This window comes from Cygnus atratus, chromosome 2 (genome assembly GCF_013377495.2).
Source record: "Cygnus atratus isolate AKBS03 ecotype Queensland, Australia chromosome 2, CAtr_DNAZoo_HiC_assembly, whole genome shotgun sequence".
Lineage (NCBI taxonomy): Eukaryota > Metazoa > Chordata > Aves > Anseriformes > Anatidae > Cygnus > Cygnus atratus.
The window spans coordinates 111,658,756-111,683,489 of record NC_066363.1 but is presented as its reverse complement, the minus strand read 5'-3'; the positions used below and the strand labels follow the sequence as shown (position 1 = coordinate 111,683,489).

At 37.1% G+C, this 24,734-nt stretch overlaps 1 protein-coding gene across 6 annotated transcripts; it reads right to left on the bottom strand.

Annotated features, from left to right (window-relative positions):
- Positions 1–4,859: 4,859 nt before the first annotated feature.
- Positions 4,860–24,435, bottom strand: IMPACT (impact RWD domain protein). 6 transcript variants are annotated; one of them, XM_035564025.2, is made up of 11 exons: positions 24,324–24,435; positions 23,740–23,868; positions 22,912–22,964; positions 21,745–21,807; positions 18,822–18,907; positions 17,044–17,172; positions 16,607–16,752; positions 12,099–12,172; positions 10,433–10,523; positions 7,131–7,265; positions 4,860–5,584 (listed from the first exon to the last, which is right to left on the bottom strand). In XM_035564025.2, the coding sequence occupies exons 1-11, from the start codon at positions 24,357–24,359 to the stop codon at positions 5,516–5,518; spliced, it is 1,011 nt and encodes a 336-aa protein (XP_035419918.1). In that variant the 5' UTR covers positions 24,360–24,435; the 3' UTR covers positions 4,860–5,515. The 6 variants fall into 6 exon arrangements, with proteins under 6 accessions (XP_035419918.1, XP_035419917.1, XP_035419920.1 ...); XM_035564024.2 differs by having other exon boundaries at positions 4,862–5,584; positions 16,607–16,755; XM_035564027.2 differs by having other exon boundaries at positions 4,873–5,584; positions 16,658–16,752.
- Positions 24,436–24,734: the final 299 nt, after the last annotated feature.

Genomic DNA, 24,734 nt, shown 5'->3' with positions numbered 1-24,734 from the left:
TAAAGGTAAGATGTAGAGAAAAAGCTAAACAATCAAGCTAATAAATATGGCATCGCTTTGAATTCCTTGCTTTCCTTTGATGTTTGTATTCCCTAGTCTTGCTGCAAGAATTAGAACATCAGCTCCAGCACAATAACATTTGGCAGTCCCTAAAGTGCCCCTGTGAACCTGGAAATTCTGGGCTCCGCTTCTGGTCCAAGCAGACTCCCCTCAAAACTTTTCAGTGTGTTACGTGGTTTCTTTGATTCACTTTCCTCAACTCTAAGACAAAAGCAATGCTTACTGAGCTTCTCAAAATCTGAGTGGAATTGTGCATTAATTAATAAAGTATGTCAGTGGAAGAGAATGAAAGGTATGGTACACTCTCCAAAATCCCTTTAGTCTATTAGTTAACTCATTTGGAAAGCGAGAAAGTCAGATTTCACAGCCTCCCAAATGAAGTTGAAGATGAGACTCATCCTAGCTGAGCACTATACCCATAGACTATTCAATAGGCAAAGGAGAATCAGCAGCCTCACTGTTTTTCATGAGAAACAACTGAGCTAACAAATGGCTTAAATCTGAATGTGCTTTGTGGGAGCATATGGCTACATAATTCCTTTCCATTCCTCTCCCTCAACATTTCTCCTTGGAGCTAACTTAGATCTAAATTGGTTTCTCACAGTCTTGGGCACCCAACTCTTTCACGCCATGCTTGGAAAGTCTGTGTGGAAAGGGCTGCTATGACCATGGATGCTGTTTACACGTGCTTTGGGGATGCACCCAAGATCGCAAACCCATTCTGCACAAGTCACAATGACAGGTAACTAACCTGTTCACATCCAAAGGATAATCTACATCAGTCAGCAAGGTTGTGTGTGTTTGTTTTTAAAAATATCAGCAGCATAAGTAAAGTTTAGTAGAAGACCCGCTACTAAAATCTGCTTTTAGCAGATCTGCGTGCGTGGCTGTAACCATGATTAAACCAGTCTGGAAAACTTGTCTAATAGGTACTGAATAAACTTCTGTTTTTCTACTGGGGTCAGGGATCATATAAACTATTTGGTGATAATCCTATAAAGAGATATGTAATTTTAATTAAATAGGCATGCTAGACAATAAATGCATAAGCACAGACTAATCCACAAGTAAATGTTACAGGCTTCTGCTTCCCCAGGTATTTAACGAAAACACACAGTAAACAGTAAAAGAATCACCCTGAATTACCCATTTACTGAAGTGTTCTGAAGACCAAGAAATTATGAACAGTTCAAAATCGCTATGCTGCAGTTAGAGAAATTTGTCTCCATTTAAAAATGTTACAGGTGGTAGGTTTTGAAAACAAGTGATCTTTCTATACTTTGGCATGGAATAAATCTAGATACGTGGTGCGAAATTTAGATGAAATATTCTGTCATCACAACTTTTAGCAAGGATGACAGTTCATTTCTAAAATGGCTGGAATTTACTAATGCTTTTCGATTCAAAGTCTCTGTTTTACAGAGAAATCACCTGGCATTTCTTTAAAAGGTACATTGCTAACCAACTAACCTGATCAGAGAAACCACATATGAACTCCAGCTCTTGGTCCCGTCACTCACGTTTGAGCAAGAAAGAAAAAAACAAATCATTCTGATACTACCTCGTAGGAGATTGGGATCCTGTAATGGTTTTTTTAGGTTTCAGCTGTAGTCCTGATTAATTTCCAGTGAAGTGAAGTGAAAACAGTTCACTATAATACTTTTCTTTTTTTCTAATGAAATTTATAACCATTCCACAAGTAGGGGATATATATAAAGTCTATATTTTTCTCAACAAATTTACAATATTTGACAACAAAAACTTACTGCTAAAACTGCTGTTTCAGTTTAACATCATACATTTTACTAGGAAATAATTGGAAATATCTTTCCCTTGCTGGATCTCACTTGCCAGTTCAAACACACAGAATTTATTCAACAGAACCTGACTTCTCATCAGGTCACACCATCAAGTTCTGGACTGAACATTGTGCCCCATTCTGATTTAACTAATTTTTCAAAACTTTCCTCTAGATCCTTATTTATAAACCTTTAACTAGCAGGAAACTATTAAATCATCATAGCTTACATTGGTAAATAAGACTATTACATTGTGTGGAAGAAAGAGTTTACAACGTCAGAATTTATGGTAAAGCACTTAACAGGAACATGGAGATTGTGCCCCTATAAAACTCTCAGAGTTCAATCTTCAACTTACTCAAAAGCAAGTTAAGTTGCTACACCTGGTAAAGGAGGAAACTGCCATATCTGAAGCTAATCTTGTGTCAGCACACTTCAGTGAAGTGAAAAAAAAAAAAAGTAATTATATTTCCCACTAAGTGTGGTAGTTTTGCTGATTCTGCTTAACTTAGTTCCACCACAGAACCCTGCAAAAATAGTGACACGTACCTTTCAGAAAAAGCAAACATTTCTTAATTACCTGTTTTGTTCTCACAGCGTTTTTTAATTAACAAATTAATACCAATCTAAAGTTACTATAGTCCAGAGACGAGATGCCAGTAATTTCAGTCCATTTGAGACCTGGTCTAGTGGGAGGTGTGCCTGCACATGACGGTGGGGCTGGAATTAGGTATCTTTAAGGTCCCTTCCAACCCAAACCATTCTGTTATTCTATGCCTGTCTATTTAAGGTTAGACTATAGGAATCTGCAGCTTCCACAACTGTTACAAAGAATAATTTCACCTATTTTTAAGAGATCTGGTTTGCTTGCCCGCCACCCCCCCACCCCCCCCCCGCCCCTTTTCTTTTGGTTTATAGCATCAGAACACAATTAGCTTCAGCAGCAAACGTGTTCTCCAGTAAGTAAGAGAAACCAAACATTTTATAGCCCAGTTTCTAAAGAAGCAAGGTTCTTGGTTTCTGTGTTAACACGTTAACCGCATTATACACGACAATCAAAGTGTAAGGATCAAGATGTGCTCCACATGTCTGCTGCTGCTTCACCCTACACACAATAGGTTGTGTGTGTCCCTTGGCACCAGTCCCGGTGTGAATACACCCTTGACACATCCAAAGACTTCAACTGCAGTATCAGTGCCAAATTTTTGCTCCTGCCGTGTAACACCACTGCTAATCTAAACACCCTCTGTATTACAAAGGAGAAACAATTGCATTCAACTAAGCACTGGGATGCAGCCTCCCTGCAGCACTGCTAATAATCCAAGTAGAAGTATCGCAAGTTGTTGAGGCCATCAGGCAAACTGAGGCATTGCTTTCAAAGGAAAGGACAGACTCCTGTGTTGCAAAACTCTTCTGGAAAGCCAGATGAAAACTTATTCTTAGAATAAAGGAAGTTCAAACTTATGCTTATACACACACACACCCAAAACAAACAAAAAAAAAAAGGAAGAGACTACAACTTCTGTAATCAAGAAGTGTCCACAGCTAGCCAGCACTTCACGTTCCCACTGAATGAAATAGTATGAAAATAAGAACACATTTCCATTATGACAACCTACTTTTAATGATCTGTTACCAGTCATTTTGTTATAGGGCATTCACTTTGCTCACTAATTGGATGACCTATGTGGTCTACTACTTTCACGCAGCAGTTATCAACAACATGTTTCTTCCATTTTGGGGTTTTTAGTTCTTGCCATCAACACTGAAATGTGAAATCTTGACAAAGATCTGTAATTTCTGGAAGAAAAAAAAAGTCTTACACCTAAGTTTCCACAAACCTCAGACTGAAGACACTAAAGCTCAGACCCTTCCAAATGAGCTGTTGAAAAGCCCATGCAGTACCACAAGCGGAATTGAATCTATGGCAGCTACAGCAGAACATCTCACAATTCACCTGCTTTCCTTAGTAAGTCATCTCGACAATTTCTGACCTTCATAAAAGCACTAGAAACTTTGGAATACTTAGGTCAATAAAGAATCGTAAGTGTACGACAAAATTTTGACTACAAAAGAGTCTATAGATAAGATAGACAAACTATGAACAACAAGCATGATGCAAAAAGTGTCCAGACTTCTTTATACTGTAATATATGGAACTCCTTCCCCAGAAGGACTGCTATTTTAATGCTAGCAAGTGCAGCTGCTAAGTCTGAACCCAAAAGACCGTTAAAATGCAGAGAAGGTAGTAGAACTGCATACAACTGTTTCAACAGACCAGTGCAGGATCTATCTGCCAGAGAGTCTATAACATCCTTAATTTTTTTTTAAATATGTATTTCAGTGGTACTGTTCAAGTTACCTAAATGTTTAGGGAATATTTCTGCTGCTGTACCAAAATTTGAACAGTTACTTTAATTAGATGAAGTTTGCCTTGCAGAAGGTTTTCTGGGGAACCCATACTGAACTACTGCGATGAACAGTTAAGTGTAAAAACATATCAGCCAAAAGGCATACACAAAACTGGTGGTCAAATAAGCTAGTCTTACAGACACACCTTTAAATTATGCAGTTGCCACCAGAGAAATGACATTAAAAATACTTACAGCCCTGACATTACTATGTGAGTAAAATATATCAGTTGTACCTAAGAACGCATTTCTGACTCATGCTAATAACTCGAAGATCACAAAGTTTAGAAATTAACTTGAGGAAGAAAAAAAAACACAACACAAAATAGACAAAAAACAAGAGATAAATAAAGTCCATCCTTTGTAAGTGAAAAATACCAGCGATTTACCAGTTAGTTTTTTGTAATGCTTTAGAGAAAAGTCTGGAAGCTATTAGTAAATGAGGAGAAAACCCAAGTGTTTATAATATTTTTAACACCTTTTTTTCCTACTTTGCATCAACAGAACTAATTTCAGAACATTTACTAATGTTCGTGACTAGCTGTAACAGTCTGATTTCAAAAGCCCCATATTCTTTGATGAAATCACCGGTTATTCAGTTACACAATACTTAACTCTCAAGTTTCTAATAGGCTCCCAGAGTCTGAAAGACACAGAAAGATCCTCAAAGAATTTTGGAAGAAATTTCTTAATTCTTCAGCCATGTTCCATTTTTCTTATGTCATCAGGCAGGCCCTACATACCATGAGTAAGAACTGCATAAGCAGGACCAGGGTCTCCGATGTCATATAGCATTGGACAACCAGCTTGACCCTGTAAGTACTAAAAATCTAAAACTTCATAAGTGACCTTGACCTTTGAATGGCTTCAGTCTCATCCTCAACACAACAAACTACTGAGTTCAAGTTCTAGCACAGGACAGATGTTTGAGTTCTAACACAGCAATGAGTAAATAATCCACGTTTTTAATTAGTCAGCCATCACTGAGGGGGGGGAAAATGGTTCTAGATGTTACAACACCCTCACAGAAAGATGCTAAGATGTATATGAACAGAGAAAACTTGTGCCTAAGCTCTATTTCTCAACAGCAGAAGAAATCACAAAACAAGATGAAAACATATCTATAGATTTACTGAATTCTCTGTTGAATACAAAATGTCTGTTGTATTTGATAAGACAATAATGTACAAGTTTCCTTTGTATAAATATGTGCAAAGTAATCTTTTTATAGATTTTAAAAATAAATTAGTGTTCTGTTCTCTTCTTGTCCTTCTTTGTCTTTTTGCTCTTTCCTGCTTGTTTAGATGATTCATCCTGAAATGAAAAACAAGCAAATCAAAATTTAAAACAACATTCTTATATATTGTTAACATTCTCTCAAAGTCACTCGCAATAATTATTTTTAATATGAAGCGTTCATAGTTCACTGGGACTTGACAGAGTTTTGAACTGTAAAGTATTTAACCAGTTTTGTTATTTTGTCTGCTTGCTATCTAGAAACTTCTGCCTTCAGCAATGCTAAAATTATGCACATAGCTATGCCAACAACAACAACAAAACAAGTGTAAAAATAATCTAAGCCATTTCTGTTCAAGGAGGACGTTACCAGTATAGGAATATTTCTACACTATACTGCAAAACTGCTCCTAGTGTGGAATGTGGCCCTATCAAGAGATATACCATACAACGGCACAATAAAACCGCTTCCCTAGACAAAGCAAATCTACGATGGGGGAAAAACAAAATTTTACCAGTCTTAATGGATCAACACCCTGTTGTACTACTCTGACTGCCAACTCTGAAAAACAAGATATTTCTTCACATGTGAAAAGTCAATCAATGTATGAGTTTTTGTACTTTTACTTTCTAGCTATACTGTCTCACTATACTTTCCTGTATTAGTTAGAGGTTTAAAATTTATTTTGGATTTCAACACACTGGTAGATTATGATCCATGTAATTAAATTCATTAAGCATTCATCTCAAGCGCTTCTCAAATAGGTGAAGGCATTTGCCAGATGTATATCTGACTGAACATGGGACATTTTAATCTCTTCCCTTCCATGTGGAAGGGAAACAGACCTTAACAAAATGTTTGAACTCTGCTATCGTAGCATATGTTAGTATTTGCATATAACATACACAAATCTAATATGCTGTTCTGAGGATGAAGAAAAGAATGTTGAAAACAGGAATAGATAATTAAATTACCTACATCCCTGACATAAAATGCCATATAAAGACATTTGGAACTTTGTCACTTGAGTAATTTAAGCCCCCTTGAAACATTTTCCCTTCATCTTTTCTGTAACACTTATTGTTAGATCGTTTGAGTTCTTCTAGTCTAGCTTGATTTTTTAATGATGCCTATCATCTATTTTTTAATAGTATTTGCTGTTGTTATGATGCTGTATGTTATATTCTATGATTCTGAAAATGATTTGTGTCTATTAAAGCATTTGCATTTTAAAATTCCTACTAGTTACAGTGATTCTCAAGCTCTGTCTGTCTACACACTAGAACCAGGCACACCTGTAAGCATGAGAGGCAGCAGCTGCCTGGTTTCTGAACACACAGAAAGCAGCGTAACCCTTCCTGCCCTCCCTCAAGCCTCATATTGGTGTTCTGGACCACAGCCCTCCACTCCTGCCACACTCCGTTGCGCACCTCACATTTACAGGTCACTAACTTCTTTGGAAAGAAGTTATTAGTAAGGCATAAGATCAGTGCAAAGACTCCCTACCAATGCATCAAAGCAACCGGAGGATGGCATGGGTAGTATTTTTCTCGCTTCATCTAACTGTGACAGTTTGCACAAGTTCACATATAAACACCTCCATTTTAAGTGACAGAAACTTACCACTGAATGTACATAGTTGTATTCCACAAGGACGTTTCTTGCACAATTGTTGATATGTTTAAAACGATCTGGTCCCAACAGAATACCTCCATACCAGCGGGATACCACAACTAACACATTGTGGACATCCAAAATCTGTTTAAAACAACAGCAACAACAATAAAATTAACAAAAACAAACAACTATAAAAAAGATTTTTTTATTGAACTAGTTTTACTGTTGATATCTTTCTTAATAAAAAAAGCCTACTTTTTAAGATGAAATTGCATTCATGTCTGTATCACATAGCACAGAAGTCAGAAGGTAACAAATAACAATGATTCAGTAGTTGTGGTAAGTTTCCCTGTCCAAGCTTCTACTCAAAGGTAAATTGAAAGTAAAATGAGTCAATATATCCCATTAGAAACGGTGAAAAGTTATTTCATGTGCTCTACAGTTGCTCATCCATGTATCAAAGGCCTCAGGCATTATTTAAAGGGACGTTTATTGAGTTACTTTCATTATTTTTAATAAGACACTTTTTATTTCCAAAGCACCTCTGTCACCACGTAGATTGTCTATCCACATTTTTGGAAACGATGATGGATAAAGTTAATAGCAGCCAGGGAACAGGTACGTAAGGCATGGTTCATATGGATACCTAAAATGCCATAATACCAGGAGCTGGACTTGATGATCTTTGTGTCCCTTCCAACTCAGGATATTCTATGATTTTGTGGAATAATCTACTACTGTTACCAAGTGCAGGACTTAGCAACAACTCTTGGATAACACAGAAAAACATCTGTATTTTCTTGGTCTGAGTTAGCATCCCTTACAACCGAGCAGTTCCTTTCTGAATTCCAAAAGGCATATATAAAGTTCAACAACGTGAAATAATTGTATTAGCAAAGGAGGAAACGGAAAGGAACTAAATAACTCTTACATAGTGTTTTTAAGACTATCGGCAACAAAGTCAAGGAGAGAGTTAAACAGAAGCAATGACTTCCTTTATTGCAATTAAAGGCAAGAAACACAGACCTTCAACAGCTTTATTTTTGACAGCTAAATGTGGCTTGACTAGACTCGAAAACCAGCATTTATTCTGCCTTACAGCAATTCTACCCTCAAGAAGATCTCCAGCAGCAGCAAATGCTAGTAATACAGTGATTCCAGCTGACTAAATGTCACACACACACATTTTGCCAAAATATAAGAAATACATTACTACATGAAAACATGTAGTGACAATCACAAGTGGGCTTTTTTGACATGGTTTGTGACCATGACCCCGAATTTGTTCCTCAAACTAAAGCATCTAAAATATCTGTGAAAGATTTTCGCTCACAAACAGCTTACTCTCAAGTCCTGTGCAGTACTCCACTAGTGCATACAGATGGCCAGACACAGCAAGAACAGCTTTATTTGCATAAGGCTGAGCGAAAGCACTGTGGTCTGCAAGACAGAGGGTGATCTGGTGAAGTGGAAGGTGAGGAAAACACCTTAAGAGCCAGTTATCTATAAAACAGGTTAACAACCATTCATCATCTCCATTAAGGAAGAAAAAAAAAATATATATATATATGTATGTATGTACGTATATGACTAATTTGAAAAATCCTCTTAGAAGACTCTACCTTTGTGAAAACAGAAACATTATTAGAATTTTAAAGTTTAAGGGATAATGTAAAAAAAAAAAACGCAAAGGAAGGGCAGTTTTTCTGAGGGGCATTTTCTACTCTACATTTACACATCATCCATAAAGTCAATTTATAGCAACTGTTCAGAGTAAACAGGATGTCAAACAGTTAGGAAATTTTTAACTCTAACTTTGAGTTCAAAAGTATTAATCTAAAATACTGTTTCTTGTAACCGGAAAGTGCTATCTTGACTAAAGTGCTAGGTTTATCTGAAACAAGATAAGATTTCTATTGCAAAAGAAGAACTATAACTACAACAACAATAACTGTATTAAACCACCTGATTTTCATGCCCATATCATGTGTCTTAAGTGTCTGCGAGAGAAGAATTAAGAGAACTATATGAACAACTAGAAATTAGTCTTTAAACTACTTCAATTTTTCCCAGGAGTGAAAATTGCACTTTTCTGATCTCTGCAGAATCATAATTCCAAAACAAAAGTATTCCCAGTAATAACTACTATCAGTTCACATTTGAAAGGTGAAATTTCATGTCATTTTCTAAACTGGATTTTTATGGACCATTAAGCAGACACAGTAAATCTGGCACCTTTCAAGAGTTTACATTAATATACTGAAAAAGAGTTGATAAGCTCAGAGTAAATTGAGGTACAGTAACTGCAAAGATATTCTTTACATTACTATGACTACACTAGTATTTTCACACTTACCACATATACTTGCATATATTATATAAATTAAGTTTTCCTTCCCAAGTCAAGTTTGAGTTACTTAGGAATTTTCAAAAAGTTCTAAATGAAAAGTGCTAAAATATTTACAATTATAATGTTTCTTCCTGAATAAAGAAATCTCTGAAATTTAAAACGAAACAAAACAAAAAAGCAAAAAACCCACCACACAACAACTTTAAAACAGTCTCCAGTAATAAGAGTACAGCACATTAAATGACAGAATATACAAGCAAGCAAAGGATGGGAAAAGAAAACCTTTGTTCTGAAGGTGATATGAATCGAAAATCAAAATGAAAAACAGTAATTAGTGTTCTGATATAGTTAATTGACTTGAGGCATAAACTGTATCCAGCTGTTCCCTGTAGTTATGGTATTTTACTTATGGCTTTACAAGGGGCTCTATCATGCCAGCTAATCAAAATTTATCAATGTACATTTAGTAGTAACTTTGTAGAGGGAATATTAGTTCCACATCTGAAAACTAAAATATATGCAAATACGAGGGCTAAAGAGTCAGACCTGGAAATAGCACAAAGAAATACATACAATGGTTAGAACAACTTAACTGCTTCACTCCCATTCCCTTTTGCATTTGAAGCCTTACTCTGCAAGTTCAAATAGAAGTGTCTTTTTACGTTACAAATATTCAAGGAAACTGAAGTAAAGGTTGTGTCAATCAGCTTATTCCAGTCTTCATTTTCTATCCATCTTACACCATATAGGAAGCATAGGAATCTTTATGATCCAAGACTTGGAAAATCCAATTCATTACATGTATACAACAGTCTGTTCTCTGACTTCTGAGTAAGCAATCACCTATTGGACCAATAGCAAAGCAAAAATTAATCTTGTATAAGTTTATTAGTCACACTGTAGTGATTTTTTAAAATCTGTTCAAGACTTCCAGAAGTCAAAGACTAATTTCTATAACCTGCATAAGATGAAGAAGACGTCCACCTGCTGCTGTTTCCCCATCATCTTCACAGTCTTGTAAGAATGTCTGCTTATCTTCGCAGTATATTCTAAAACAAAACAAAAATAATAATAATAAAGAATTAATGAAAACTCAATCAACTAACATTTTTAAGTGATTAACGAAGTCTCAGAGATCTTTCATAAGCAAGTGCATCAATCTGCTTCTCCACTAAGGACATTCACATGAAAACAGGATGTGGCTTAGGGTAAACCACAAATATTTATCTCTACAGTGGAACAAGCGTTGAGAAGCTGTTACATATACCGTAACTACTTCAGGTTAACTCCATATTCATTACCAGTGTAAAGTCCCCAGTAAGAAAAATCCTTAGGTTTTTAGCCTAATAATTACATGTAGTTTCAACCAACTCCATCAGATGCAGGTTCAAATTATATATGGTACACACCTACAAGATAGAATAACTCTGACAGAAGTGATTATTAGTAATCTGTTAGGTCTGTATTTCAGCAGCAGCAGTGTAAAACTATTACTGAAATTCTGCCTCAGATTCTCCATGCCATTTACTGAGCCTTCCTCCAAAGCAGACCTGTGACAGAATATAGCAAGCCTGAGGAATTATACTGGGGGCACTCCGGGAGACTCTGGGGCTTGTTGTTTCAAATGAAGGACAGCTGCCCAGGTCTAAATTTACAGAAGTAATGCTTGGAACTCTACTGTTTTGTTACCTAATTGATTTCATAACTTCCACCCTTAGTTAATATACACATGACACAATGACAAAGAGGCAGCTAGTTTTAGATGAAAAATATGAATCAGTAACTACGTTTCTGTTGCTTTTTTGAAGTGTATTTACATAGTATGAGTGGAAGGTGTCACATCGTCAGCAGCAGCAATAGAAATCCTCTCTTTATAGAAACCTTTAACTTAGGTAGATACATTGGTAAGCTTTCACTTACTCTCATTTCATGCTTCATTAGGATCACTCCAGGATGTGCATGAAGGGATCACCTTCTATACGCGCTTTTTCAGATGACCAGTTCCTCCAGCAATGAAAGGGGCTCCTCTTACTGTCACATTCCTCAGAAAACCTACATCGCTATCTGGACTGAGACTGTTTCATTTCAAATAATCTATGTTCACAAAAGTTGCCAGGGATAGTCCACTGCCAAACTCATTACTACCTGTTTCCCATTTTCCCTGAAGTTTCATGTATTTCAGGAAATTTCATATGCCAGGTGTCTGCATCAGGCTTTCTGCTTCAGCCCTTATTTCAACTGAAATCTTTGAGCCATTTATAAATGCAAGGTCAGGTTGAAAAACGTCACTTTGCCTAAATAAAACCAGATTTAGTTCAGGATGAAGTAGCATTTCCTTGCTCACACCTCCTATATAAAGTCTAACAACACATGTTCAAATCCGCTTTTATTTTTTTTGGTTTTTATTCCTAGTGCTGCTTCACTATCTTAATATTTTTCCTTACTATATGTTGCACTTTCTTGATCTCAAGTCCAAAATAAAGCCTGAAACCTTTAACACGCAAATAAATCTTCATGGGAGTAGTTTCTTATTAGCAAGGAATTTCTTTGATGCATTTTATTTTTCTCATGCCCTGCACTCACTTGACAAAGAACACTGAAAAAAATCACTATTAATCTCTCACCTGTATGCATATATGTTGTGGGTGGCACTTGCAATTTTCTTATTCTCATATAATTTTTCAAGAACTCTCTTTACCTTTAAAAAAAAAAAACAGAAATAAGCTCAGTAAGGGGATTTCATACACATCATCTCACTATTACTGCTAAACAAACACCTCCTTTTCAGTACTATAGGGAAACACTTCTACATTTTGACATAAAATGAATTAAATATTCAATTTGCTAACTCAAGCAGCTTTTCAGTACCCCCATGCTATTTTCCAGGATACTGCAGACATCTGTTTCTTGAATCAGTGCATTCATATTATTGCTGAACACGTATAAGTATCAAACTGATTTACTAAACGAGAGAGAGAGTGAGATCTAGAAAACACTTTAAATCAGTATTAAGGATCAATTACAACTACTTGCTTTTTTCAAGTGTAACATTAAGCTGGAATAATGGCACAACATGTTTTCCTATTACATTACACACATTACACGTTACTTTTACTGATATCACAGTAACATGATGTTTGGAAAGTTCTACCACATTTCACTTTTAGATTTTCTTTTTACTCAAACTTACTTGCTTTTCAGAGTTTCCATTTCACAGAAAGAATTGGAAAAAAAAAACAGCTTTCCTCTGTGGGTCTGAGTCAGTATTCCACAAAAAAATGATGTTCCCACTATATCGATCTCTCTTCTTAAGAAGTACCAAAACACTTATCAGTATTAGTGCAGCTTCTGTTTCTAATTAAACAAGCTAGCAATTGTTCAACACTTCAGCGTGGCCTAGTAAAAAGAGCTTTGATCAAGACATTGTTCTGGTAGACAATGCATAACTAATATTACTTTGAGCAAAGTATGACTGAAGCTGAGAAAGCTTGGAAAAACACGCTTGGTAAGTAAACTGCTTTTCATTCCAAAGAAAAACGTCTCTGAGAAGTAATCAGTATTCGTATTTAATATCTGTCATAGCTACACTGTGCTATTTCCAATGCTTCTGGAAGAAATATAAGATTATCTCAAATATAAGATACCTCAATGAAAAAAATGCTATTGTGAACTGAGAACATTGCTTCAGACACCCGTTTTCTCCTGTTGTCCCCTTCCCTGAAGTGGAATGTTGAAGAAAGACAACTCACATTACTTAATATGTTTTCATAAACATTTTAATACATGGATTTAGGGTACAAAGCATATGAAATTACTGTCACCTTTGACATTAGTTATATGTTGGCTACCAGGCTCCAGAAAATATCTCTCAAAAATTCACTGTATGTCTGTATTAGCAATAAACCTCTAAGACAGACATCTCGCAGCTAAGCAGTAACCTATCTTCTATTGCAGATCATGAGCCTTTTTTCCCTGCTCCCCTTTCTACTCTTCTTGATTTAGGGAATTAAGGGAAAATTCCCTACACATCAGTGAAGCACCTGTTCATAACGATCTTTAAACAACAGATCACTTCTTAGTCCTACCTTTCTAAATCAATGTCAAGTCCAAGAACCACATACATTTTAAATGCCAAAACACACCAGACAGAGACAAGGAAAAGCAATGGTACCAAATCTAGTATCAAATCTAGCTTGCTACCTGAAATATACCTATCACTTTTTTTCCCTCATAAAATTTATAGTAACCTATTATTTTATGTAAATAACTACAGTATTATGCTGGTTGTCATTACTGAAAGCTGCATTAAAATATTCAATAAAGGAATTTACACAGCAATCTGTGTACTGTCTTAAACATCAACAGCCATCACTGTAACATACCGACAATGCACTTACTAATCACTTCAGTTAATAAACAAGTTAGTGCTCTCTAAACGGACAATGTTTTACCTCACTCCTCACCTCTTTTTGCTTTCTTTCATAAAAATGAGCCCATGTCATAGTAAAGCTTCCCTGCAGCGCAGACTGATCCCCTCACACTGTACAGTATGACTCTATCAAAGCAGATGGATTTGACACTACCTTTATACCATGCAAGTAACAAGAAACCTTGACCTGAAATTCCTAGGTTTATTAAGTATACATTGCTTTTAAAAAGAAGTCATAAAAGAAGAAATTAAGAACATCTCTGCATGCAAAAGGGAAGTTATTAACCTGCTTTAAGTACTATTTCTTGACACAGACCTGCCCTTTCTGAAACCTGTGTCTGCATGCATGAACTTCCTTTAGGTAGGAATGATCTTACTCACAAATCAGAGTGAGAATATTTTAAAAATCAAAAAGTCAATGATTCCAATTCCCTCTCTTTCTAAAGCAAAGCAGCTCATAAAAACTCACAGTTCATAGGGACTGAGCACTGCTAAGAAAGACCCTAAAGCGCAATGCTACTTTAGTGAAAATGGCAACACATTAAGTATTTTAAAACATTGAGTTATTCCACATTAAGAGTAACAAATAAAATTGCTTTTGCTTTGGAAGCACTAAGAGAACAGCTCAAGAAAGCTGAAGGCATGTTCAAAACATTATGATGTATTCGGACAGAGAAGAACATGATAGATGTCAAGACAGATGTGAAAGGCACGGCGTATTTTTGCAGGTGTGAAAACAGAAGCTATAATAATATTTTATAATATTTATATTTTATAATATTTTATAATAATATTTTCTCAAACACAATAAGCTGAAGCCTACCAGAAATCTGTACTGCCAGCAGATAAATATAATACAGAAGAATCGCTCAAAAAATATACAGCAGTAGTACAAAAAAATAATAATAAATGAATGTACAGTATTTATGAAAAAAGGTCAGGCAGGGATACTACAGTGGAGCCTTACCACAGAATAATGTTAAGCAAGCTGATAAGATGAATAGAAACAAATCAGCAAAATGAGATCACGTGTATTTAAAAGTTTAAAAGGAATTGGAGCATGAAGGTGTTGAACTGTAACTGAGGTATCTAACCTGCCCGTTGAAACCGCCCGGTGCAGCAGAAGGTGACTGCTGTGATACCAACATTTCAAAAGTACTCCAGGAACTACTCAGAGAACTGCAGAACAAGTATTATAACTGTACTAGGCAAATTAATTGATGGTATTTAAAAAAAAAAAGCTTAAGATACTACAGCTTTTGTACAGGGAACTATGCCTCTAAAATCTGTCAATCTGTCAAGATTCTTTCAGAGTCACTGAGCATGTGCTTCCAGTTGATCTAGCCCACCTGGAATTTCAAAAAATATTTGACAAAATCCATTTCTAAATTTTTTTTAAAATAAAAACTAGAATTGGATACAAGGAAAGAGGAAAATATTCCCAGGGTGTAACTGCTAGCTAATGAGAAGACAAGAAGATCAGTAGTTTCCACACTGAACAGGGATCATCAGAGGAGAGAGATGTTAACAGATGCAAAGTGATGTGCAAAGTGACTCAAACTTGTTACAAGCATTCACAAAAAGAGATCTTGGGGTTGTAACAGACATTTCTATGAAAGCACCAGCTCAGTGCCAAGTAGAGGTTAAAAAAGCAAACTGAAAGATATTATCAGGAAAAGAACACAGAAAATAAACAAAAAATCTCTTTATATCACTCCATAAATCCTTGGTGTGATTGCATTCAGTGTTGTGTACAGTTCTGGTTTGCATCTCAGAAAGGTTAGAAAGCAGAAGCAGCTGGAAAACAAGAAATGATTGCACACATGGAAGTTCATCCAAGAAGTACCAAAATAGTTGGGGAAGTCGGTCTTCAGCCTGGGAAACTGAAAAGTAAGGTCTGTGAAACACGATAGATGTCTACAAAATCCAACTGCATACAAAAAGCGGAGAGGTGCAAGAAAGAAAGTTACAAGCAACTGATTGACAGCAAACACAAGGTGTATTTTCATACAGTACCACAGATTCTGAAAGTTCATTCTGGTCCAAAAAGCAACTGGATAACCCCACCCCACCCCCCCAAAAAAAACACATTAATATTAACCACAATGACACAATCTTTACCTTGTGTTAAACTGCTGAAAGAAGAGAAGCACGATGGGAAACAAAATACAGCTGTCCTTTTCTAGCACACTATCTAGATCCATATTTAACGCTGATTCCCATAAGAGACAGGAACCAGTGCAGGCATTTTTTTCTAGCTGTGGATATACACAACTCTGCAAGCATGCTTACCCCTCTCATTTACGTCTAAGTATTTACTTACGCATTATCCAAATGTATTTCTCAATAGAATCACCTTCTGAAGAAGGGAAAAATATTTATAAGCTGATTTTAATTCACTTTCACAAGTAACACAACAGACTCAGTCACTTCCATGTATCATATGAAAACTTTGCAAACATCCAAAAGTCAAAATGTAACGCTCTTATTCTCTGCCCTACATCTAACACACTTAAAAGTAAGGGATAGCAACATCCACCCGCTTCCACAATAGAACTGGAAAACTACCAGGAAGAATTGCAGAGCTGACACAAGTTACTTAGCTGACAATGAAAACCAAAAACTGATGACTACTTAAGACAATATCAACACAAAAATGCAAAGAAAGACAAATTCATCTAATTGCAACTATTTCAGTTATACCTTGTCAATCTCAAAGTACAGACAAAAAGAGTAGGCTTGATCTCTACTAACTTGTCTGGTTGTCACCACAGGAGCCAGATGTGCCTGGAAAGTACTCCTCCTATCTGTGAGTGGGTTTCCATGATGTATGGATGGCAGCTCTTCATCTACTGATCACAAACAAGGAAGCATTTGGGTGTTTTTTAAGGATACTGAAACAACATATATGGCTACAAAAGTAAAGAATGTCTTAACTTTCAAAAGAGATTAGTTAAAGTTAAGTATGCAAGATAACAGAGAACCACCAAAACCATGTAAGGTTATTTGCGATTGTTATTAATCTTTATTATAATTTTAAATGTTATTAATTTTACTCAAAAGCTTAGTAGAAAAACAGAAACGTAGGGCCTCTCTCTCATAAACAATTTCATCACAATTAATGAGGAAACCTTTTTTACCTTCTTGACTTTCAGAGGTGATATAATTTAACAATTTAACTGGATCTTCCTGAACAGGCTGATAGTCTATGAGAAAATCATCTCCATTATCTTCGTCAACTTCTTCACTGGTTTTCTTAATATCTGGTTCTAGTAACATACAAGCAGTAGATTTATTACAAGTTTTTTTTTTGCAAGACAAGTAATACAAATTTTCTAATTCTTTTTCTCTAATGTGTCTGTCTTTTCAGTTCAAATCAGCTTGCCAGTAAGAATAAATGAAGAGCAGAATAATACTTTGTCCAGTATTTAATAAAATCATATTTAGAATTAGGAATACAATATTCACGTCATGAAATCCATCCACAGTATCTTCTGTTTTAATACTAACTCACACTCATGCTTACCATTTCCATTAAACATTTACAATAGCACTAGTTGTTAATTTCATGGTACTGATGGTAATTTAATCTGAATTTAGATTAATAAAATAATCTGGTATTTCACAAATTCTCCAGTAAGTTATTGGTCAGTTTAGGAAAAATGTAAAGCTGCTGTTCAATGGTACTCAACAAGGTTAGGAAATGATCAGATTTGAAACGTCTCTCTGGAAATGTTTCAAGCCTTCTGGGATTCCCAAAATCCTATTTTCTTTTCTGCACGGGACATATGAAAAATAACAGTCAACTGCAGAAGAGTAAATATCATATAGATCTAGCACTCTGGCAACTGGATTTAGAGAGAACCTACAACAGTGATAAGTTAATGTATCACAATCTAATTTCCTCCTTGGAGGACCTATGATGTGGTGATGATGCAGTTTTTGTAACACGAGTATTTTTAATAAGAGAGAGGAAGGTGATGCATGTTCAAAAGGCCTAGAAAAATTATTAGAAATAAAAGCCCCAAGGTTGCAGTCAAGATACCCAATAAACTTCCAATACTTAAACCAAAACTTTCACTTCTCAGTATCCACTCCTTTAGTCCTGTCAGTGAAAAATGTCTTTTTAATTTGTGCAATGTAGCAGCCAAATGTACAGTTTACTGAGAGATTAAAACTAGACTTTGTCATGAAGAAGCACTGAAAATGTGAGGTTTTTTTTCTTCTTCAGTCTTTCATTCTTGACAGGAATGAGCTAACATCTTCCCCATTAATAATATCCCTATTTCCTTCTGCCACATGTGTAAGCAGGCACATCACTCATGCATTTCATGGTAACTTAGCACTTTAATGAAAGGGAAAAAAAAGGCCCCACCACTTCTGGAAGGAGCAGCAGTGAATTTACACAAACTGTCACTATAAAAGCAGAAAAATCACTGCAATTCTAGTGATGACGTAACTTCTCATCCCAGTACAGCACAATGCAATTGAGATGGCATACCTGGTTATTTGTCTGCATATTCCACTAAAGTTTATCTCCTTTTCAGGCTAATCCCAATCCTCCAAGAGTGCACTCAGCTCCAGAAATTAATTACTGCTATGAATGATTTCTCAGCAGAACAGAGGAAGATGCATAATGCATCTGCATGCAGCACTCTGCTTTCACGCAAGTAATTTAATATCTGAGAGAACTGAGAACCTTGTTCTAGTTCATTGCAACCACCTCCTTCCTTTTTTTTTTTCCCCTATTGCTTTTTGAAGACGGAAGCCATCGCTGTAGAACAATAAGCCATCAAACTAGAGACTGTTTTCTATTATCTAGGTCAAACGAAACTGGGCATAGATCTTTAACTTTCAATGAAATCTTACTTTGCAGATGAAGAAGTAAACTGAAAAACCCATGTATTTTCTGAAATACCTGGATCCGCTGACTGTGCCTTTTCTACCAGAACTTCCCGTATCTTCTCCACCCATAAATAAAGAATACTTTCACCAAGGTTCTGTCTGGAAGATAAAAGTCACAGTGAATGAAGAATATATATACACTTTTTTTTTTCAGATTTTACTTGGAAAGTATCTACGTTAAATAACATGCAGACTTCAGACATGCAGAAATACAATTTTACAGTCTAGATAAAGAGCTTAGAGAGGCCTGTGGAATATTCTATCTAAGCAGCTCACCATGTGAAACAAGTGAAAATCTACCTCCTTATAGCTTTTTTTTTTTTTGATATTAAAAACACCAATAATAAAGGAAAACAGGTAACTGATGGAAACTTTCTGGCATATAAAGAAGGTGAGAGCAACCACAAGAGAAAAATGGACAGCTCCCGGTATTTTCAAAAGAATCCTAAGCCAGCACTTCCAGCCTTTGAGCTTGTTCTTGATCAGTTTTCTCTTCAAAAAGTTCTTTGCTGCCAGTGGTGAGCTCCTTCGGCCACTCTGTGGCTGCAGGGGACGTCTCCCCTTTATGTTTTGGACGTCTCTTCCTTGGAACAGCCTCCCTTCTCTTTCCCCTCATGCACTCAGTAGGGGCTAAATAAACCTGGTGGACTGTGACAGTAGGTCAGTGGTAGCAGACACACTGGGTCCCGATACACCGGAGTTTGGGTCCTATAGGAGAGGTAATCATTAAGCTTATGAGTCCTTAATTAGCAGGCACAGGCATGTTTATGGTACTGGGGGAGAATGGGATAAGTGGTTTTATGTGCACATCCAGAGTTATGAAACACTGCCTTTATGTGCAGCAGGACCCAAACATCCCTAAATATATTGAAAATGGTATCCTGAAAATAATCTTCCAAATTATATTTTAACATGCTTATGAACTGTGACATATTTCAAGACATATTTTGTCTCAAAACCAGAACTGAAGATATAGGGCCTTAGTCAACTCATGGTCTCTCATTAATAATTTTATTTTTACTGCCACCATCTGGGGCAGCATGTAAGTACACATCAGTAACAAAATTGTATTGCTTAGTGTATACAGTACTATTGTCAAATTCAATCAGTAATTCAAACAAATTTACATATTTTAAGAAAAATATTCAGGCAAAAATAAAGAATGTGTAAACTTGCAGCTTAGTCCCCAAAATCCAAACAGACTCCAGAACGAGTCAAAGCCCTGATTTCATGCCGCTGCTCATCATACAGAAGCACTACTTTAAAACATGAAGAACTACATTTATGTTAATGATGGAATGAGAGGGATTAGACAATGAATAAGATTTCTCTGTTGTATACAAGTAAGTATACCAGAAGAGTATCTGCAAAAAATAATAAAAAATCCAAACATTTGCTGCATTTTTCAGTTTTAAGCACTTTGTGCATCCCAAAACAGATTTGTGATCAATCCTTATCTGCTTTTCCCACCTCCTTAAGAGGACATAGTGAGTGACTAACAGTATGGCTCATATTGTTTTAGATTGCAAAACTAAGCAATTTAGATGACTAAAACACACATTGTAAACAATGCAGAGTAACTATGTTTACCTGACAACTGTTTCAACATTGGATTGATAAAAGGCTTTCACAAACACTGTGCACATCAGAAGGGTTTTTTAAACTCCAGAAGGGTTTTAAACACAATCTGAAATGACATATGTGGTCTAAAGTACAAACGCATTCATTTCCTGCTGAACAAACAAAAATGACAGGAGAGCAACAAGGGCTCTCAACAAGCGACAAAAACAGAGTTGCCAGGGATTTATCTAACTAGCAAAATGTAACAACCTACAAGACTGTAGTAAAAACAGGGAGAGTGCTTCACAGCCATGCTATTCCTCCTTGCGGTCTTCATGTGGCAACTTGCTCCAGATGCTCAGGACAGAGCTCATGAAGGACACTGAGCAGCTCTGACTCTGGTAGAGAGTCCAATGAATCTGGATAGAGTCAATGATAATCTGTTCTTTTTCCTCCACTGTGGTTAATTTGATCCCATTGAACTTTTAACTTTAAATCATTGTGCTTTTTTAACGCTTCTAATTTAATTTTGCTTGCTTAAATTATAAGAAATCCAGTTACCCAAAATAACTACGTAATTAGACAAAAACAAACCTCATGCAAGCTAAGTGCTGTCTCCCTTATTTTACGGCATTAAAACACATCTCTTAAGCAAGAAGTTCAGATGTCACAATTCTGGGCACAACCATGCTTGCTTATGACATATTTTCATTTCATTTAGTTTAAATTATCTTTGGAATCTGAAAGGTTTAAATAAGCCACATATAATTACTACACTTAACACCCCAATTTCACAGCAATTCAAAAACATATAATTTGAGTATTTCTAAATGTTATATTTATTCTCATGCATCACGAGTTGTTAGCTACACACTGTGATAATAAATGGTCTGTTACGTTACGGATTCTAGTTAATAGACTCTACTAACTGTGTTTGCTTCAAAACCTACTTATCCCTTAGCTGTCTTTTAAGAAAAACTGTTTTGTCACTTATGCTCTAAGACATGAAGAAATGTTTTCACATCCTGCAGTTTAACATCCAAATACAGAAATATACTCTCATACTGAAATATCACCGAATTCTGAAAGTATCTCAAGATTAGGAGCCAAAATGAAGACCTCCATCCTTAGAGAACCAGGTCAAAATAACATAAAGGAAAATTGTTGGCATTTAAGACAATTCATTCTCATAAAATGTTAAACATAGTATATACATAGCATTAACTGTCTGATTGTAAAAGAAACTTACTGTTTTATGGCTACTGCAGCATTTATTACACCCACTAGTTCAAGCAGGTACTTGAAAGCACACATTGAGCACAACATGAAACTGGAAATATATCATCTTTTTCTATATTCCCCAATCTGTAACTTACATATATATTTCTTCCAAGCTATTTGCTAGTTCTGTGTACTCCTCTCCTCGAAGCCAAGGAGCACTAGAATGAAGAGAAATATGATGAAAATGGTGCCTGTATGTTGACTCCATCATCTCAACAAACACTCATTTCAAAATAAACATGATAAACACCTTGCAAATAAACACTGTCAATCATCCCCACTTACAAAAATTTCAGATGTAAACATCTTGGTAAAAGCATGATTACCTAGTTCTCCCTTAAGATTCCCAACTTTGGCAGCCTTTCCATATCTCAGGTAAGTAAGCTGGACTCATTTTTCATGGTAGACCATTCTCTCCAGAGTCACATTACATATTAGCATACCTTTCTGACTCCTTCTGCACCATACTACTTTTTACTATATTAAAATGTAACTATTATATTTTATTATGTAATAAATGAATTATAGTGAAGGATCTAAACATAGCGAAGGACATAAATATAGTAAAGAAACGTGCTTACTATATTTAGCATGATCCTTCAGTTCTGTACCTGTACCCTTTTAGTCTCACGTTAAACTATAAATTTTACCTCAAATTTACCAGCACTGTGTTGCATTCCCTTGCCAATGCTGTTGACCAAAATTTAACATATATGCAGGACGTCATGCCCTGCAGGCCTGATCCCTCTATCACCCAAATCAGGGGTCTGGCTGACATGTTTCCATTGCCATCTGGTTTACATATCAAGGGACATGGGGAGAGCAGAGAAGGAAAAAAGTGGCACTTGCTCTGGTTGCATCCTAACAAGAGCAAGTGCTCAGGTGAAAAGCATGCCTTACAAGCTGAAAGAAGGGTAGAAACAAGAGTGGTACACTCTAGAAAGTGGTGAGATATTGTCCAATATGTCAAGTAGCAGCTACCATACCTCCATGGTCTAACTGCTGCCTTGCCACAAAATAATAGTGTAAGAATTAGAGTTCTGAGACAAGAGATCAGACTATCATAGTGAACTTCATGAGGCTGACTTGGGGGAAAGAATAAAATATGATTGCTTGAAACATTCCACTATGCCCAGGATATTTTAATTCAAGAAGTCATCTTAACTAAACCTCAACTTACACTTTAAACAATTAACACTGGTAACTCAAGAAAGAAATACAAGTGTCTGAAGGAAAAAAACTCAGCAAGCAACTTCACTTACTTTAGCTGATAAATAGGTGGCTCTGCAGTTGGATATCCTGGAGGCAAAATCACCTGAAAGAAATTCAGGGTAAACGTTCACTATACTACTGCTCTCAGCTACCTGTGTTTTACTAATGGATTCCAACGTTGAGCACCTGGGCTACTATCAGTGTTACAAATGAAAAAAACAGTTGGCTACGCTGTTACAGAATGACAGGAAAACAGGTATATCTGTATTTAGGATTCCAATAACGGTAATGCATACAGATACCATATTTCGTGGCATACTTTTTGCGGATGAAGTGTTATGCAAAATGAAGTGCAGAAGAAATGTGAAAAGAGCTGCCTGCATGGTGACTGTACTTAAATTTAAGGGGCTCTGCAATTCCACAAGTAGACATTTCAGCGTTACTTCCACTAAATGAAGCGCGTTTACAGAACTGGAAATAATAAAAGTGGCAAGTTACTTGGTCAAGTTGATCTGAATTTTGTGTTTCCACACTTTGCAGAAAGTAAATCTAGAAGCAGCTGCACCAGATTCACTCAGGTGTCCTGTACAAAGATAATGAACAAAACCAGTTTGTCTAAAATGAGACAGAGAAAAATACTGAGATGTGGTTTTATCAGATGTGGAATTCAGATACGTAACTACTGCCAACGTCACAAGCACATTGATGTGTTACGGGAACCACCACTGAAAAGTGTATCAAAGATTTCAATCCAAAAACTTCTTAATCTGTTTGAGGAGATATTAAATCCTACTTCAAAGGCTTTCATGCAGGCACAAGCTTTTCCCTGCAGGAGTCCACTTGCAATTTCTGTGTCAAACTCCTCAACAGCACTGTACCTGCAGACAGAGCGTCCATTTTGGCTGGTCCAGACAGTCACTAATCTTAATGCAATAGATTTTTTCATCTTCATCAACCACACACCAGTCTTCACCATATATGGATGACAGGGCTTCAATTTCATCAATCTGGAAAGAGCATTGCGTAAAGATGAATAAAGAAGTAAAGAAAAAAACACACAACCTTGCGTGCCAGCCACGGTTTTAAGCCTGGCTCCCCTACTGCCTATTTACAAACACGGTTCAGTGTAATAGGCGGTCATAAAAACTGGGGGGTCCAGTCCTGATTTACAGAACAAGTAAATTTCACTCTGTTCTTCCACAGGCACCCAGGTCTCTTGTTTCCCTGGATGAGGCTGCAATTAGCAGAAATGAAGCAGGGAGCAGCTGCAGCGTTAGCAGGCGGACACCGGCAGTGGCTCTTCACTACAAACCCACAGCCACCCGCCGGTGCCTGAAGGGAGCCGGCCAGCAGCTCCTCGCAGGAGGGAGCCATCCGCTGCCCGCCCTGTAGGAGGAGGCCGTGCCCTGGCGGGCCCCTCACTCGCAGCCCCGCCGCCCTCCTCGCCCCCGCCGCCGCTCACTTGCTGCTGGGCCGCCTCCGGGCCGCCCGCCGCCATCGGGGCAAGAGGGGAGGCGGGCAGGGCGGAAAGGGCGGGCGGCTTCACTGCGCAAGCTCCCCGGTGGCAGCTGCCCTTACGTCCCGTCCCTATTGCTAGTGTGGGGACGCTCGATGGCTGCTGGCAAGAGGGACGGAGGGAAATGGCGGTGTGGCAGACTCACGGGCTCCTGGAGAGTCGGGTGTTGCTCGCCCAGCCCAGCCCAGCCGCACCCGGTCTGAGGGCTGCCTCATGGCCGCCATTCCCTGCGTGCTGCCAGAGAAAGCCGTTAGCTTGAGCTGCTGAGCAGGCACAGACAAACCAAGCAGCTGTAGACCTCAGCTGGTTTTGGCTGAGATGACAGGACGAGGCTGTGCCTCCTGCCGAGCCCTGCAC

Coding starts and splice junctions, on each gene's coding strand:
- IMPACT (XM_035564024.2), bottom strand. CDS start 24,359: ATGGCGGCGGGCGGCCCGGAGGCGGCCCAGCAGCAA. Junction 21,808..22,911: donor CCACCTATTTATCAGCTAAA/GTAAGTGAAGTT, acceptor TCTTCATTCTAG/TGCTCCTTGGCTTCGAGGAG. Junction 12,173..16,606: donor TGTACTTTGAGATTGACAAG/GTATAACTGAAA, acceptor TTTTTTTTAAAG/GTAAAGAGAGTTCTTGAAAA.